The 17,021-nt window shown below is 44.7% G+C and overlaps 1 protein-coding gene across 7 annotated transcripts in view; it reads right to left on the bottom strand.

Annotated features, from left to right (window-relative positions):
• The window catches only part of ACTN1 (actinin alpha 1), a 94,395-nt gene extending 78,334 nt beyond the window's left edge, over positions 1-16,061 (bottom strand). For 3 of the 7 annotated variants that reach the window (XM_028725426.2, XM_028725407.2, XM_028725398.2), the window contains exon 1: positions 15,793-16,060. In XM_028725426.2, coding sequence (XP_028581259.1) covers positions 15,793-15,897 — 105 coding nt within the window. In that variant the 5' untranslated portion in view covers positions 15,898-16,060. Of the gene's footprint in view, positions 1-15,792 lie in introns of all 7 variants that reach the window. The other 4 variants (XM_077927741.1, XM_028725417.2, XM_028725390.2 and 1 more) reach the window with 2 other exon arrangements.
• Positions 16,062-17,021: the final 960 nt, after the last annotated feature.

Here is a 17,021-nt window from a genome sequence, read left to right as displayed (position 1 = left end):
AGAGCTTTGGCAGCACGACACACCACTGTTTCAACACTGTCACATCTTTCGTTTTTTGTTCCTCTCTAAGCTACCTTCCTCTGCTACCCACAACCCAAGTTACTTCAAGCCACAATACTGTGGGCTTTTTGAAGAGGCTTGAAATCGATATTCTTCATGATGCTTCCTCTCCTACACAGGAATCAATTTAAGCTTTGTGTTGTTTTTGCTAGCTGTTGTCCATAATGCGATAGTTAGCAATAGAAGACAATGAATCTAGAGCAGCACAATGACGATTAGAGGAGGTGGGTGCATGTGAAGTGATTATTAAAGTAGCCAGACAGACAGAGGAAGGGGTAACAGAAGGGCAATAGATTTTAGGTTTGTCACTACTTGCCCCAGCAATGGAAGAGACAAAAGGAGAAAGTAAGGATCCAGCCATGAATGAATCAGCAGAGACAGAAGATTGACTCACTGAGACGTATTTAGAAAAATAAAGTTGTGCTTCAGGGCTTGGAAGCATATTTAATCTCTAGGCAGGAAAAGAAATACTGTACTTAATTTTAAAGCATTATTTCCCCTTTATTCTCCTCTAGCCATATCGCTTCACAATTCTATTCTATTGTGAGCTCTCAAAAGAGAGGGAAGCACTGTGAAGAAAATGCAGCAGAACAATAAATTCACAAGTACATTTTCCAGATGCTCTGTAAAAAGCGAGTGGCAATTGTCAAGTAAACACCTGGTATGGAAATACCCTCTCAGCACATCTGTTTGTGGACCGTGCATCCATGAGTAGGCAAGACTCCCAAAATCCCACTTCAGGATCCGGCTTGGAAGCCATCATCGAGCATAAGGCAGGATACTACACAGCAATCAACATCAGAGGTCTCAGATAAAGACACATTATTCTGGGACAGAATCTGCTTAAAATATTCAATAAAAAATTGAAACCTATTAGAGTTATCCGGCAGTCAAAGATATTAAAACAATTTTTAAAAGTCCCCACTGCAGCAACATGTGGATTTCAAAAGGAATGATCTTGGTAGTCCTTGTGAAGTACCGTACACAAACTGGGAGCACAAATACTTGAAACACACACTTAAAGGTACCGTATTTTTCCGTGTACAAGACTAGGTTTTTTCCCTTTAAAATGTCAAAAAATAGGGGGCGTCTTATACACGGATACATCTCCCCCCATTTTCTTAAAACTGAGTCCCTCAAAACAGTCTTATACATGGGGCGTCCTATAGATGGAAAAATAAGGTAATTTAGCCCCGAATGCCTTTTAGTTTTGATGTCCAGTATCTTGTCTGTCAGCCTTTCCCTCCTGCCAAGTTTCAGATTTTCCATACAAGTCTATGGCAGAGGTTTTTCCAGCTGTTTACAAAGACGGTATCAGTTTTAACATTCATACAGCACCACAGTAATGAATAGAATATAGCCAGTAAACAGCAAAACCATCAATCAATCAATCAATCAATCTTTATTACGGTCAAAGAAAAGACCAGACAACAGAAATAGCAATAGCAATAATAACACATATATCTACATCAGTACCAAGGAGCAGAAGCAGTCAACAAAACTGAAACTCATTAAGAGGGTGAGAGGAATTCCTGAAAAGTAATTGCAAAGGCCTCACTAGTAGTGTGCCAGAGAATGGGTACATCAATTCAGGCAGCAGAATAGGTGCTTCTACGTATATTGCTTACAAATCAAGAGTTACCAGTTTGACAGGGTTACCCTCTGTATTTACAGAATAATATCTACATTATTAAAACATTAAGGCAGTTGGTGGGCTAATATGTTAACCTTATTCTATCATACTTTAAACATTGTTACGTGCTACAGAAGGGTGTATGAGCATTGCAAAATAGTCACTATAAGGTCATCCATACATATATTTCAGGGGAAATGTTGAGAAATAAGAATTCCCTAAACTGTTGCTTTTTATGCACCTATTTAAATATCCCCCCCAACTACCAATGGCTGTTCAGACAAGCACAGAGAAGGAGTAGCCAAGGCTGAAGGCAACGTGACAGGACAATACTATATATGCCTACTTAGTGTAGGATTGCAGCATGAATCAGGGACTGAACAAAACCTCAGCCTTTACATTAAACCACATCTCAGGTTTCCAAGGCCTTGAGGCAGAAAATGCCCACTCACACATATAAAATAGCAAAAAACAAACCCTCTCACATTTGCCAACACTATGATATCAGCACTTGGTTTCATACCACGCTGAGTATGATTCGCTTCATCCCATCCCTCAGCATTCCAAGAACAGGAAACAACCAACCCAGCCACATCCTCATAATAGGCTGCATCCAAGTGAGGGAGGAAAAAATGCCCAGTTTCCTCTTGCATTCAGCTGCTTTGCAGCAACTTGAGCACATTCCTGACTAGCAGATTTACTCCCAAGGAAGCTGTCCAAGCTTCCATTGTGAGCAGCAGCCTGGGCCCTTTCCCCACCAAGCAAGGAGGGTAAAGGTGAGGGGCTGGGGGTGGCAGAAGGCAGATGGGTGGGCACTGGGTGCATGTGAGAGGGGAGCTGAGAAATTTGGAGAAATCAAAATGGAATAAAAGTGTGAGAGAGAAACAGAAGAGAAAGAGAGTAGAGGACAGAGGGAATGGATAATGTGCGGCATTTGTAAAGTGCCACAGGTTTTCCACCTTCAGCCTCTCATTGCTAATGTAAATTAGGTTGTGCCTGTAACACAGCTTGGATTGATTTTGAGCAGCTTCTCTGTACCCTGCCAGTTTGCCATTTGTTGGGGCAGGGATAGGTAAATCATGGTCAGGAAAGGCTGCTCTGCATCTCTCCCCCCAGATAACAAAGTCACATGCTTTAATTCTTGGTTATACCACGGTGTAATTACACTCACACATAAATAGTTTTGCGATTTCTGTAATCAATTTAATTGTTTTTACAAATGAGATTAATTTAAGCATGCTAAGGGGTGATTAATGCACATTAAGTGATCTTCAATGTGCAGCCCAGGAGATTTTCTGCTGAAAAGCAGAAATATATTGGCAAACTGTCTTGGACCTGCCACTGCTCACCAGCATGATGTGAAAACCTCTGAAAGCAAAGGGAAGCAATGTTTGCTTTTATTTCTCTGAACCAAGCCCACAATAGTTTCTCAGCTCCATAATAACAAGCCTCTTCATTAGGTTCTCTTGTTTCCCTCCCACCCAAAAATCACTTATTGGTTAGATATATTCTTGCAGTCTCCCCACTTTTCACCTGGCCCCTGGAATCAAGCAGCCATGCTGCACCTGCAGATTGGATCCCCTATTAGGGTGCAAAGCAAAATCTAGCTGTAGTGAACCTGCCTTAAGAGCTTGTGCCAAGGAGATGTTTGACAGGCCCTGAAATTTGGAACTTTTGCCAGGAATGAACTCAGATTTGGCTCCCTGCATATGAATCACAGTCATTCTTCAGAAATAAGTCCTATAAAATTTTGTGGGGCTTGCTCCCAGGTTAGGACTGCAGTTCTGCTTGCTAAGGTGTGATAAATACTGTAAATATAAACTGAAGAGTGCCCTCCACACACTTTTCTGTTTAGAGAAGCAGAAAAACTTTAGGAAAAGTCATGTGTTTTAAATGTATGGTTTATAAGCTACGTATAGGGAAACAGAGCAATAGCCCCGCCACCAAGTGTTAGGTGTCAGGAATATCAGTACAGTGGTACCTCGGGTTACATACGCTTCAGGTTACATACGCTTCAGGTTACATACTCCGCTAACCCAGAAATAGTGCTTCAGGTTAAGAACTTTGCTTCAGGATGAGAACAGAAATCGTGCTCCAGCGGCACGGCGGCAGCAGGAGGCCCCATTAGCTAAGTGGTGCTTCAGGTTAAGAACAGTTTCAGGTTAAGAACGGACCTCCGGAACGAATTAAATACTTAACCCGAGGTACCACTGTACAGCAGTATGGTAGGAAATGGATACCAAAGAGGAAAACTTTACAGCACAATAGGGAGATAACTCCTTGGCTCCAAACCCTGTCGCAAACATGCTATTGCCCTTCACTGTTAAAATACAACGAAAGAATCAGAAACAGGAAAATGAGTCTTTCCTAATTTTACTAAAACTTCCAGTTAGTTGCAAGGCCATTTGTTGGAAACCTTTGGGTTGCTTCAACATTCTGTCCTTCCTCTCCCCGCCCCCCATCCAGCCTTTATTGCAGCAGCCATTGCCAAACAACCCACTGCCCTTATTACGCGTATTCATTCCTTCCCAAGACTTCATTTTGAGGCCTTGATCTTATCAGCTCAACGTTCTGTTGCTTGGCGTGGAGTTTCTCAGACAGGTAAGATAAGACTTAACTCACTAGGTAAAAAAAATATCTGTTGCTGCTTTATTAGGTCATGTCTAGCTATTCAGAGTTCAGTCACAAAGCAATCCCCATAAGTGGAGTGGGGTGAGGAGGGGTACCTCAGACCTGGGTGCTCACTATCAAGCCCTCAGGACTGCTTTTGGAGTTCCAAAGGCGGTGGTTGGATGGTGCCTTGCATGCCACCTTCTGGCAACTGCAGCAGCCAAGCTGGTGCCAAACATATTGCTTTGCTTTCCTTTGGACCACATCAATGAGGTCAAGAGGAGGGTCTTGTCGTCTGGGCAGCCCAGGAGCTCCATACACACTGCCCAGGCTTGTTCCCTGGGGAGGTCACTTTGGTAATAATAATAATTTATTATTTATACCCCGCCCATCAGGCTGGGTTTCCCCAGCCACTCTGGGAGGCTTCCAACAAAAGATTAAAATACAAAAATTCATCAAATATTAAAAACTTCCCTAAACAGGGCTGCCTTCAGATGTCTTCTAAAAGTCAGATAGTTGTTTATTTATTTGACATCTGATGGAAGGGAGTTCCACAGGGCGGGTGCCACTACTGAGAAGGCCCTCTGCCTGGTTCCCTGTAAATTCACTTCTCGCAGTGAGGGAACCACCAGAAGGCCCTCGGCTCTGGACCTCAGTGTCTGGGCTGAATGATGGGGGTGGAGACGCTCCTTCAGGAATACTGGGCCGAGGCCATTTAGGGATTTAAAGCCACTGAATTGTGCTCAAAAACATACTGGGAGCAACTTTGGTGCTGCTAAGCAGTGGTTTGACTTCACCCCCAGAGAAGCACTCCATTGTCTCTTGAGACAGATGGATGCCTGCAGTCTGTTCATAGTGGAAAACATCCAAGTGGAAACTGGAAAAACATCCACATGGAAAGTCTCATCGTATGTCCACCTACTCTGCTGAGATGTGCTCAGTAAAGCTCAAAGACAGCCACTCTCTACACAGTGGCAGTGCAAAGAGTTGCTTCATGATGAGAAATGTGTTGTGTAAATTAGCCACTGTGCGGAAGATTTCACAAGCCAGCTGTTTATGGGCTTGTTGGACCTAAGCCCACGGTGGAAACTAAGCCTTGGGATTTCCCTGCCTGGCAAGTATCTGTTCCAGGCCTGACATTCATCTCATGCTACTGTAATTAATTTGTAAAATCTGACTGACAGGTAAAGTTGCAAAGCCACTGTGGACTCTGCCCCCTCACAAACAACAATCTGTGTTCCATAGAAGGGTTGAGTGAGAACAAGTGAAGTCAGAGATGGCTAATGTATGGCCTGTAGGCTAGATGCATCCCAGAGCTATTATTTCAGAATCCTTCTGGCCCTAACAAAAAGGTTTTCAATCTGCAATAGGAATGGGGATTCCACACTTTAATCTTAATTCTCTCTTTTGGGTTTTGAATGTATCACTGTACATATCTATGCATTATGTTATGGCCTGACAAATGTGCTTTACAACTATGAAGCCCTGACAGCTACATGGTGCCAGATTTATGGCAAATATATTTAAGGCATCAGTGAGCATTAGAGAGTTGCTTTCATGCTGCGGAGCAGCCTTCCTCAACCTGCTGCCCTCCAGTTATTTACTGAACTTCAGTTCCCATAATTCCCGACCATTAGCCATGCTGGTTGACACTGATGGGTGTTTCAGTCCAAAACAACTGGAGGGCACCAGGTTGGGGAAGACTGTTCTAGTGCAAGTAAAGATGCAATGATAGCCAGTGTTAAATCTTTCTCAATACATTGCACAGATCTGCACACCCAAAACTGCGGTTGATATTACTTCATCTTCTTATCAGTAGCTGCTGCAGTCTAGCAGATACTGTGCAGGGCTGGGAAGAGGAACCGTGTTTCAAAACCCTAATTAGTCATCAGAACTTCAAGCAGACATGCACAAATTAGGACTCAGCCGATTGTAACATCACAACTGACCAATTTACCCAAATGCAGTTTCATACATGGATTGCACAGCTCACTGCACCACCATACTGATAAAGGGCAAAATATTCAGGATCACTCCCTAAGCATCATTAGGAGCCAAGCTTGATGATGTGGGAGGAGGATAAGTTAGGCTGCAACATCATAGTAGGTGTATTTCTTTCTTGTGCTAACCTCTGGGACCCAGTTGTGGAAAGGAAGCAACATACACACACACAAACAAGTGGGAATTATTTGGTGGGCATCTGGGAGGGAAGTAATAATCTGTAGGGGAAACCTGGATGGGAAATGAATCTGCAGAGAGAGAAACATCTCAGTCAGGTCATGTAGGCTAAGGAGTAGTTGCTTAACAACTTCAGGAAACCCCTGCTGGGTCAGACAAATCTTCATATTGCCTAGCATTCTGTTTCTAACAGCAGTGAGCCAGGTGCCTCTGGGAACCACAGAAGCAGGGTGTTTCAAGAGCAGTTTTCCATGCAGATCCAGCCCATAATAAGCAACATATTGTTGTGACTTTGCAAGTGTTTGCCATGCCTAAAGAAGTGTAGTTTACCAGTCCAGGTCCTAATGGCCTTGCAGCCCCTATCAGTTTTGAGAGTGCATGGGAGAGGTGGGCAGAATGAAGATCAGCATCTACTGGTAGGTGCTCTGGGAGATTTGCAGTTGATCGGCAAAGATTTCCGACTCCCAGCTGCTTAATAATTGAAACAACGAAATTATTTATTCTTAAATCAGGCAGTTAAAACAAAGTAACCAGGACTTTGTACAATTTCGATCACAGCCAATATTCTTACCAGCTGCAGTAAGAAAAGTGGGAGAATCGTAAGTGCTGTTGCAAAGGATGGGCTTTATTATTTACCATGTAGCATCTAGGAGGTGGTTCAGGCATTTTCCTTTGAGTAAAAGCCATATTCACTAGCATCTTAATGCAGACTTTATGGTTTCTGCTGTGGCTTGTTTATCCATACATCAGCTTGTCTCAAAGGAAGGGGTGGGGGAGGAAATTAAGAACATTGTGGCATGCTTTGAAAAGGAACACATGAAAGCTTCTTGAGGGGGGAATACAAATGTGCCGAGAAAACCAACCAAGAGAGGTTATTTTATAGAGTATGAGTTATGAGCCTTTTATTTTTTTACTCTAAGGGTGGGGTCAGCAATTTAAGGGGGGGAAATGGGCCCTTGGATGACCCTAAGTAGCACTTTAGATCCCAGATGAATTGTCCAGAAGTTTCCTAGAACAAATGGCTGATGTTTACTGGGCATATGTGTGAATTGAGCTAGTAAGTTCATGGCATAAGAGTTGGAAGGGACACAATCATGGGTCATCTAGTCCAAACCTCCGCAATGAAGGAGACAGATTGCACCAGATCTTGTGCTTATATTATCTGAATTTCCTGCCTTAATCACGTGTTCCGTATAACCAAACAGTTGTAATAACAGAAAAATTGTGAAGGAAATGTTAAGGCTTTCTACTCTAAATAAACCATTTTTCTATACTGTGAAAAACAAATTAGTTCTAATTTGATTCTTCCCTCTGTGTGTGTGAGAGAGAGAGGCAGGAGAACCGTCCTTTCTTCTCTCCATCCTCCCCTCAATAAACCACCCCAATAAATGCCATGCCAGCCCTGTAATCAAGGCATTCAAAAGGGAAATAAATAGAGTCAGATGATGGTTGGGGTTACTATAGCGTGTGACTCTCTTGCAAGAGGCCATTGGTAGGACAATAATTTGGATACTGAAAGCTACTGTCACAGGATGTTTACCCTTTGAGAAGGGGAAATGATTTGGAGGTTAAAGGTAGGGACTGAACTACAGAACAAATCACAGCTTATTCTTCACATGTTCTGTTTCTTTCCCAACGGCTGTTGTCTCAAGCCTTTTTACTGAGATGAACATCTGGGATGGGAGTCAAACAAACCATGGTTAAGGAAAGGTGCTGGGTTCACATGTAAATTATAAGTCATAGCTTAAGCAAAAAGTTTATAAGCCAACAACTGAGCAGGGTTTCATATCAAGGCGGTTTTTTTGCAGTCAAATCATAGTTAAAGCGCTCTGCAGGGTTCCCACATAACAGCAAGTGATGGTGTAATAAACCGTTGTGCACAAACAAGGCAGAAAATACTTGACCAGACAAACCAAGGCCTGTTTAGTCCAGCTTTCTGTTTCCAACAGAGGTGAACCAATGGCTGCTGAGAAAAGCTGGGGTTAGAGATGCTGGAGGCATGTAATGTATAGATTAGAATTTCATTACCCACCAGATTTTGGACTTCCAAGATGTACCATCACAGTTATCAGCTCAAAAAGCATTATCAAAATAATTTTTAGAATGCATACTTCAAGAGAATAAATAATAGTTTACAAACACTTTTTTTGAGAGAGAAAATAAGTATGAGTGCATATTTAAATACATTTTGGTGGGGGAAAATAAAATTCTGATTATTGGAAAAGACTTGTGGGTAAACACATTCAAAAGGGGACAGAGCAGAAAGAGACTGATTCAGGAATCCCTAGAAGAGTTGGAACCAAGCAGAGAGAAATTTAGAACATGGCAGCAAGGTAGTTGAGTGGTAGTTGGGACCTTGGTGTTCAGACCCAGAACTCAGTTTGTGGCACTGGACAAGTAAGTTATCTCCATCTATTCCAGTGTTATATTCCTAACAGTGACCAGACAAATGCCTCCAAGAAGCTTCCATGCTGAGGGCATGAGTCCCCTGCATTTCTAAAGCAAGGCAAGAAGGAAATTGCATTATTTTGTCTCCAAGAGCTCGTATCCGAAGGTATAGTGAACTTCCTGTTTGGAGCCAATTTTCTTGGATAGGACAGGCTTGCATGGGGTGGAGCAGAGGGGAGGAGCTTTGGGTGGGTGGAGCCAAGAGAAAGTGCCAATCTGAGTAGCTTGGCAGGGTGGGTGGGACTTGCGCCATCCCCACCTTTTGCAGGCACAAGCTGGCACTGGTGTCCAGGTGTGGGCCTTTGGTCCTCACTAATCCAACAGTCCCTTCACCTGTCCTTTCTGTCTGCTTGCCTTCATTGCTGACTGAAGCCTCAATACACATCCAGAAAAGAGCATTCTACCAGAGGCACAGGTGCTTTTCATGTATCACCTTCTACAACCCAGCCAGCTTGCATTCACGAAACAGCTACTACAACCCAGAATAGTGCATGTGGCAAAGCAAGGTTTACAGCCAGCCTTTGTTTGATTTAAGGCACAGCCGTCACCCTCCCTCCTTACCCTCCTCCAAGCCTAATGGAAAGCAGTTTGTGAAAGTTGGATGGCTTTCAAAATCGGCTTTCAATTGCGCCCAATTTCTTGTGTGAATTAGTAACATACTCAGCAGACTCTGACACACCCCGTGAAACATAAAACTCAAGAAAACAGTTCCACAGGGCACATATCTGGGGTGTATGAATTAGTAATACAAGAGACACTACTTGTCCGTGTCTACAAACTCAGGAAAACCTCCCACATCTGTAACACAAGCAGCTACCTTCACTCTAGAACAATTTGCCTCTTTTGTTGGGATCCTTCTGGGAATTCACAACACAGTGCAAATAGGATTTGTGAGGTGACAGCTAGGGCACCATGCATTAAAAACATCCTGTATGTGTGACTCCTGCAGAGTTGTTTGTGAGACCTCTAAACGTAACCCTCCTACTAATTATTCACCTAGCTATTCTCTCTCTCTCTCTCTCTCTCTCTCTCTCACACACACACACACACACACACACACACACACCATATTCCTTTGCAAGTTAGATTTCAGATTGCTTACGCTTTCCATGTGCTCTTAGAGGCCTCTTCTTTAAAGTCAAGGTTGGGTTATTATTCTGTTTAACTGGTTTGCTTTCCAACCTGGGCTAGCTAAGTAGAAACATTCTTCTTGTCAACCCGTAAGTTAATGTAACAGCCTTGTGGGCAATGTATTCTGATATAATTTGACACCCAGAGGACTTGTGAGAACACAAAATTAGCTACTTTAACCTGGTGAGTTGCCTTCCTTTTTAGGACTAGTTTACTGTAACAATTTTAAATATAAAAGAACACAAGAATGTATTCTTGATCCTAATGAGAAAATAGGTTTAGTCAGTGCAAAGAACAGCTTGGGGTTGATAGGGTGGCTGACTGCATTATTTTCTGAGTCAGGCTTGCTGTTTACCTTTGCAAAGATTACGAAGCACATTTTAAAGCCAACTTATAAAGGCGACTGCCATGGAAGTAGCTGAAATGCTTCCCAAATAGAGGACATATACTATTGTCCACCGAGATGCCATGTTTGGAAACACTGGGCATTGTGAGCAAGTTCTTCAAACAAGGGCCATGTAGCAACCTGACTTCCTTTGGTTATGAAACCAGAAGAATCTCACTGGTTGCAAAATTAGCAGTTAGTTGTGTGAGGTTTCAGGAAATGTTCGATTCTGCCAACTTTACAACAGAAAACTCTAACCTGCCTGCAACATGCCACAATTGAATGAGCCCAAGATTCATTGAGTATCAATAAGAAACAGTGGTTAGCCTATAAAAGCTGTGCCAGGGCTACTATAGAAAGTTATTTTTACTGGGGAATGAAAGGTCAAGGTTGGAAGTTCTATTCAAGCAATTCAACAGAAACTTCCCCCAAAAATTGTATTAAAAGGGGGAAAAAAGCACACTAATCCTGTAATTCAAACCTCATGTGGAAAGTGCAAAGCCTATATGGAAATGTATTTAATGTAGACATATGTTTATCATATTTTGAATATGTTTATGAATTTTTATTGTCATATTTTATTCTTGAAAATTGCATTGGGACTTGTTGTGGGAAGTGATTTGTAGATTCAAGAACATAACCTAACCTCTTTCTTTTAAATGAATTGATGCTATGATGAGCTTTTTTAAAGTTTTAAAACAGAAAACCTGCCTGCAAGACACACACACTTATGCCAACACCACACCTGAGCAGAAGAGCTGCACAGTCCTTTTCAGGTTGGTGAATTCCCAAGGCTGGCTTTTGAGAGAAGGCAAAACATAGGAAACTGCCTAATACTGAACAGACTAACAGAACAGCACATCTATTTCCATAGTCTCTACACTAACTGGCACGGTTTCAGAAAGGTTAACCCTACCTGGAGGTGCCCCAAATTGAACCCAGGATCTTCTGCAAGCAAAGCACTGAGCTATGGTCCTTCCTACACACCAGATATTAATCCTGTTCACAATTCCCCTCTGTCTGGGTCAAGGCTTATTTATTTATCTATTGATTTAAATGCTCAGGCAGCTTCTCTCTGTATATATCCGTAGACACCAGAGACTCAATGGAAGGTGAGAAAATCTCATGCACTTGCTGAAATACCACCAAGGGGAGGCACATTAAAATTCAGGGTCCAATCTACATGGAGGTTTTGGTGTGAAAACAGATGTGCTGTCACAGGCACTGGTGACTTTAGCCCATTTTTCTCCCTGTGGTTATGAGGCCAGCCCCCGTACCAGAAGCCACACTTTCTAGCCTATGAGAAACATACTTGCTTTGTCACACTTCCTACATGAAAGTACCAGACTGCAAGCCACAGCACAGCCAAACTCCAAGCACATTTCTTTTGCTTTTCAAACTTTATGAAATCACACCAACCACTAATATATCACCCTTGGGTCCCTCCCTAAATCAGTAATTCCCCATACTCCTCCTTTCCAACTTCTCCAGCTTGCTGATGCTATTCTTCCCCCACTGCTCATCGTCTGTGGTTCCCAAGAGCACATGCAGAATTATTCCTATGCCTTCCAGTTTCTTATGCCCTGCAGTTTGAGAAACATGTGGCTACCCTGCAGCCCTCCATATGCTGTTGGACTACAACTCCCATCATCCACCACCATTAGCCATTCTGGCTGGAGCTGATGGGTGTCAGAATTCAGCAATATGGAGGGCAGAAGGTTCCTCATGCTTAGTTTACAGAGAAATGCCAAGTGGTGTTGCAGATCTGCCACTCCAAGTGCTGCTTTGGTCCATAGGACAGCATTCATAATGAGACTTTGAGGCAAATCCCAGCTTACCTGCAGATTCATTAGATAGCTCCTATACAAGGGAAGAGTGACTTATAGGGATACTATAAGGAAATGTTGTTACACACCCTGAATGTTCACAGACTCACAGATTTGTAGAGTTGGAAGGGACCCACGAGGGTCATCTAGCTAGTGCAAAGAAGGGATGTAAGAACTTCCTAACGTTAGTTTTCCAGAGTAACTGGAAAATATTTGGAATACAAAATAATTGAAGTTTAGGTTCATTTAAAATAAGGATTAATTTGTCAGACATACTCCTTGCATCCCCAAATCAGGGGATGGCCTACAAGAAATGCCCACATGACCCATTCATCTGCAAGATTGCGTAAGTTGCATTAGTTGCCAGTTGGCTCCTTGACAAAGTTCACGGTGCTGCTGGTTTTTAAACTATAAAACCAAACAGTGTGATCCTATGCATTTCTGTTCAAAAGTAAGTCCCAGAGTTCAACTTAATTCCCTAACAAGTGCCTTTAGGACTGGAGTCCTACAAAGCTTGAGCTCACTATGCCTTAGGGACTATATTTCTGGACTAAAACTCCCACCATACTTAGCCACAGGACATACCAGCTGGGACTGGTGAGAGGGAGTCCCAACAATATCTGAGGAGCCACAGGTGAGCCAGTCTCCTCATTAAGAGTGACAGATTCAGCTCTGCTTGGATTTTCCCCATGGTTAAAAGGTTAGAATAACAGGGGCGCAGAACAGGGTCCTAAAGTGCCCCCCAGCACTTTAGAATTAACTACTAATACTATGAAGCCTTTTAAAGTTCTTCCAGTTGTAATGTAAAGATGCATACACTAGAAATTTCTCTTCTACCCAGTTTCAACAGTATTTGATATTTTGTCTTGAAATTATGAGCTTTAACGATACTTGATTTTTATGAAGAATTTAAAAAAAATGTTTACTGTCTTTATATGCTGATTTCATGTAAATTCTGCTTGGCATGTAGACATTAACTGCAAAAAAGAGAGATAAAATAATTTGTCTATGAGAAACGAGGGACAAATCCCTTTGTTCTACTATATACAGAATTTCTCCCTTTGCTACAAGAAGTTTACTAATCAAAACGTCATGTTGTTCTAAGAAAAAAAGGGGGTGAGACTGAAGAATCATCTGCCCATAACTCTTCTGTGGTAATTTAAATCTCTCAGTAGCAACTTCTGCTGCATCCCATGGGCCAGCGATTTAACATTCCCATCGCATGGACTGAGAATTAAATTACCATTCCTCTCCCTTTTGTTGTCATGCCAAGGTCATCCGGCCTGCACCCCATTCTTCAATGAGCACCCTTGTTTTCCGGGTTTGTTTCTCTTGCCTTTATTTTCTCTACGAAGCCTTGTCAAGCCAGGATGCATATCGCTGATGGGAGTTCTTTAATTAACTTAGCCTCCATTGAAGGCACATCATCTTAAAGTATCTATACATCTTTTCATAAACTAGGCAAGGGGAACGACAACAGGGTATTCTCCAATTATTCAATCCCTCGGACTGATACATTCCCACCTTTATTCAGAGTTCCTTGGAAGGGGAGTCACTTGTTGCTGTTTTTAAAAATATGCTTCTTTTACCCACCAGACTTCCATCAAAGTCCTTTTAATGTGGCAAAATACATACAAAGCTCCAGCCAGACATGCAGAAGCCATTCCCTCTGCTGACCTCTTCTGTGTGTCACATAGCTAGGAGGCAACTTTGCCAAATGCTTCCCCTCCTCTTCATCGGGCTTTGCCGTCTGACAAATGACTAAAGGGAAATGTTTAAGGGCTTAGGATTCCAGAGTGAGCTAATACAGGATGCCTTTGGTTATGGGGGGGGGGGCGGCAGAGAGAGAGAATGAAGAGGCTAGAACGCCTCCTAACCTCCCTCCCCCGCCTCCCTAAATTTAAAAATGGGATGAATGTTACCATTTTTGGACATGAGTTTTGCACAAGCCCAGCCCTAAACCGCACCATTCAAAACTTGAAGTGAGCCACCATCCCGCTAGCGAAGGGCAGAGAGCGAGAGAGAGCGTGGCTCTGCGCGCAGGCGGTTCACGAACACCAATCAACCCAACCCCACTTAAGATCACCTGGACCCCCACTTCCCCGCTCCGGATTCTCGCCCTACAAGAAAGAACTGCAGGCAGCCGGCACGAGGCCGCTGGCCAAAGAGATCTGGATTTCCCCCCGGGTTGCTTGACCTTCCCAAAGCCACCTTTAGATTTCTGGCGGCTGGAAGCGGGGGGGGGGGGCCTTAAAAGCAACTTTCCTTGGCGGGTAACTGCTTCGGGAGAGGAAGTGTTGCCGTTCATAATGACACTGTGTGGCAGGGAACACGCGCTACCTACGCGCCGCCCTCCCCTCGGGGCGAAGGAGAGGGAGCCCCGCTTCCACCTAGCAAGGCGGCGGCAGCAACAAGGCGCGCAAACTGCCCAGCCACTTACTTCCCTGCTCGAAGAGCCCCTCCGGGAAGGTGGCGTTGCGAAAGGCCGGAGAGGCCAGCCGAGCCAGCCTGTCTCCCGCCCGCAGGCGAGGAAAACATCTGTTGCTGGAGGAGGTGGTGGAGGAAGGCAGGCAACTTCGGCGCCGAGGCATTGAGCAACGCAAACGGCTCCGTCCCTTTACCTTCCGCCACACTTTCCGCGCCCGACCGCCTTATTTCAGCAGCGTCTCCCCCTCGCCCCGACCCACCTCCCCCTTCTGCACGTCACCTCCGCTGCCTTTCGCTAGCAACCTCATGCTTGCCTCTGACGGTGTGTGGTTTTTTAAAATAAAAAAGCTTTTTATTTGAGAAAAAAAAGGCTACATACGGACAAAGCATGATCTGGCAAAGCTGGTCTATTCCGAACGAAATAGATCCCTAGCCAAGCCTATGGAACAACTTTAACCCCTGCCCTACTGCGCGTGTGTTTTAAAGCGAGTTCTTGGTTATTATCAGCCCTCTCCAATTAATGCGCCCTGTGAGCGAGACGCCACCGTCCACACAAGACATTATTTCCGTGTCAGATTGGCGACGGTGGGGACGGCGGAGGAGGATGCGAGCGAGCGTGCGTGCGGGAGGGAAGAGGGAAGATCTCCCTTGGAGACAAATCATTAGCCGCGCTGGGCTGAGCGTTGCGCCCACCGCCATCCCCGCCGCCCGCCCTGACACTAGAAGACACTAGAGAGGAATGGAGCGGCGCAGAAATTATTCCACGAGGTTCCCGAGGAGAGGGCGGCGGAGGCGCAGGAGACCGGCGCAGCAGAAGCGCCTGGTAACCTGGGCTCAGCCGCTGCTCCGGATCTACACAGCGTGGGCAAAAATCAGGGCGCAAATGGAAACCGCGGCTGCACAGCAGCATGTGCGGGTTGGCGGCGCCTACGAATCTCCTCGGCGGCGCCCCACGGGATGCCGATCCCACACGCTCCCTCCACGCTCCCAGATTCCGCCTCCTCCTCCTCGATCTCATCTAGACTGATGGGGCTTCTGCTCCCCTCCCCACCGCCCACCGCCCACCGCCGGAGGGAGGCGAGATCCAGGTTTACCTTCCTCTGTTGCTTTTCCCAAGCCGGATCCAAAAGTAGATCCCTGTCCCAGTCGTCCTCGGGCTGCATGTAGTCGTTGGTTTGCTGAGAGTCATAATGATCCATTCCTGCGAGAGGCTGCCGGGGGTCCTTCGGTGCTGCTTCGCCTCGTCGGGGCTGCTGGGCTCGACAGCTCCCTGCTGCTGCTGCTGAAGGCGCAGCTCCACTTGCAGCGAGAGCCGAAAGAATAAGGCAGCTCCCCCTGCCAGATCGCAACCTAATCTTCGCACACACCGAAAGGGGTGGGGGTGGGGGGACAAAGCGGCCCTGCCTCCCGATTGACCTTATTGGTTCAGCGGAGTTGCCCAAAGTTCATTTTCGAGGGCCACCCTAACCCCGATTGAGTCTCTCCGGTGTCAATCGCAACTTCCAGCAGCTCTTATAGGTCGGTTTAAGAGCGCTTTCCTCTCCCCCTCCCGGCTCCAGTTTCCTTCCCTCTGCTCATGTGACGTCTGAATTTCATCTGCTCCGTGGGAGCGGCGTGGTGACGTCTCCCCTGAGTTCGGGGGAGATTTTACAGTTCTAGTCCCAGAAGCTGCTGAGAGGACAAATATGCAGTTTTAACCTACTGGTGCCCGTGGTCATGTGTTGCAAAGCAATGCAAGGAATGTGAGGGGACTCGGTAGGATTCAGCGCCTCCTTTCTCTTAAGTGGAGCATAGAGTTAGTCACCGTTACGAGAAGTTCGGTGTCTATGAGAAGATCCTGCAGCAGAAGACACTGGGAAACAAAGCTGAAATGAAGTGGGGGTTTGTTCCCACCTTTGTTTTAAGTGCTCTCCCCACCCTCTCATAATTTGATTAAGAGGAGATTTGCGTCTGGTTGCCTACAAACACTTCAGACCTACAGCTCTTAAAAAATAAAAATATTTATTAATATTTATTAATATTTATTAATTTGTTTTATTTTTTTAGGGGAAGGAACCCAGCATATACAGTAGATTGCCAGATTTGAACTGAATCTAGTAGCAAAACTTCGCACGGAAAATTTGAATTTACTAAATGCTTACCCACGAAAACCGCAATCTCTGCAAGGACAGAATTTCTGAAGGGCATTTCATCCTTTTCAGAATACTGTTATTTTAGGATAGGTAAAGGTAAAGGGACCCCTGACCAGTAGGTCCAGTCGTGACTGACTCTGGGGTTGCGGCGCTCATCTCGCTTTATTGGCCAAGGGAGCCGGCATACAGCT

Source organism: Podarcis muralis, chromosome 1 (genome assembly GCF_964188315.1).
Source record: "Podarcis muralis chromosome 1, rPodMur119.hap1.1, whole genome shotgun sequence".
NCBI lineage: Eukaryota > Metazoa > Chordata > Lepidosauria > Squamata > Lacertidae > Podarcis > Podarcis muralis.
This window is presented reverse-complemented; position numbering and strand designations above follow the sequence as displayed.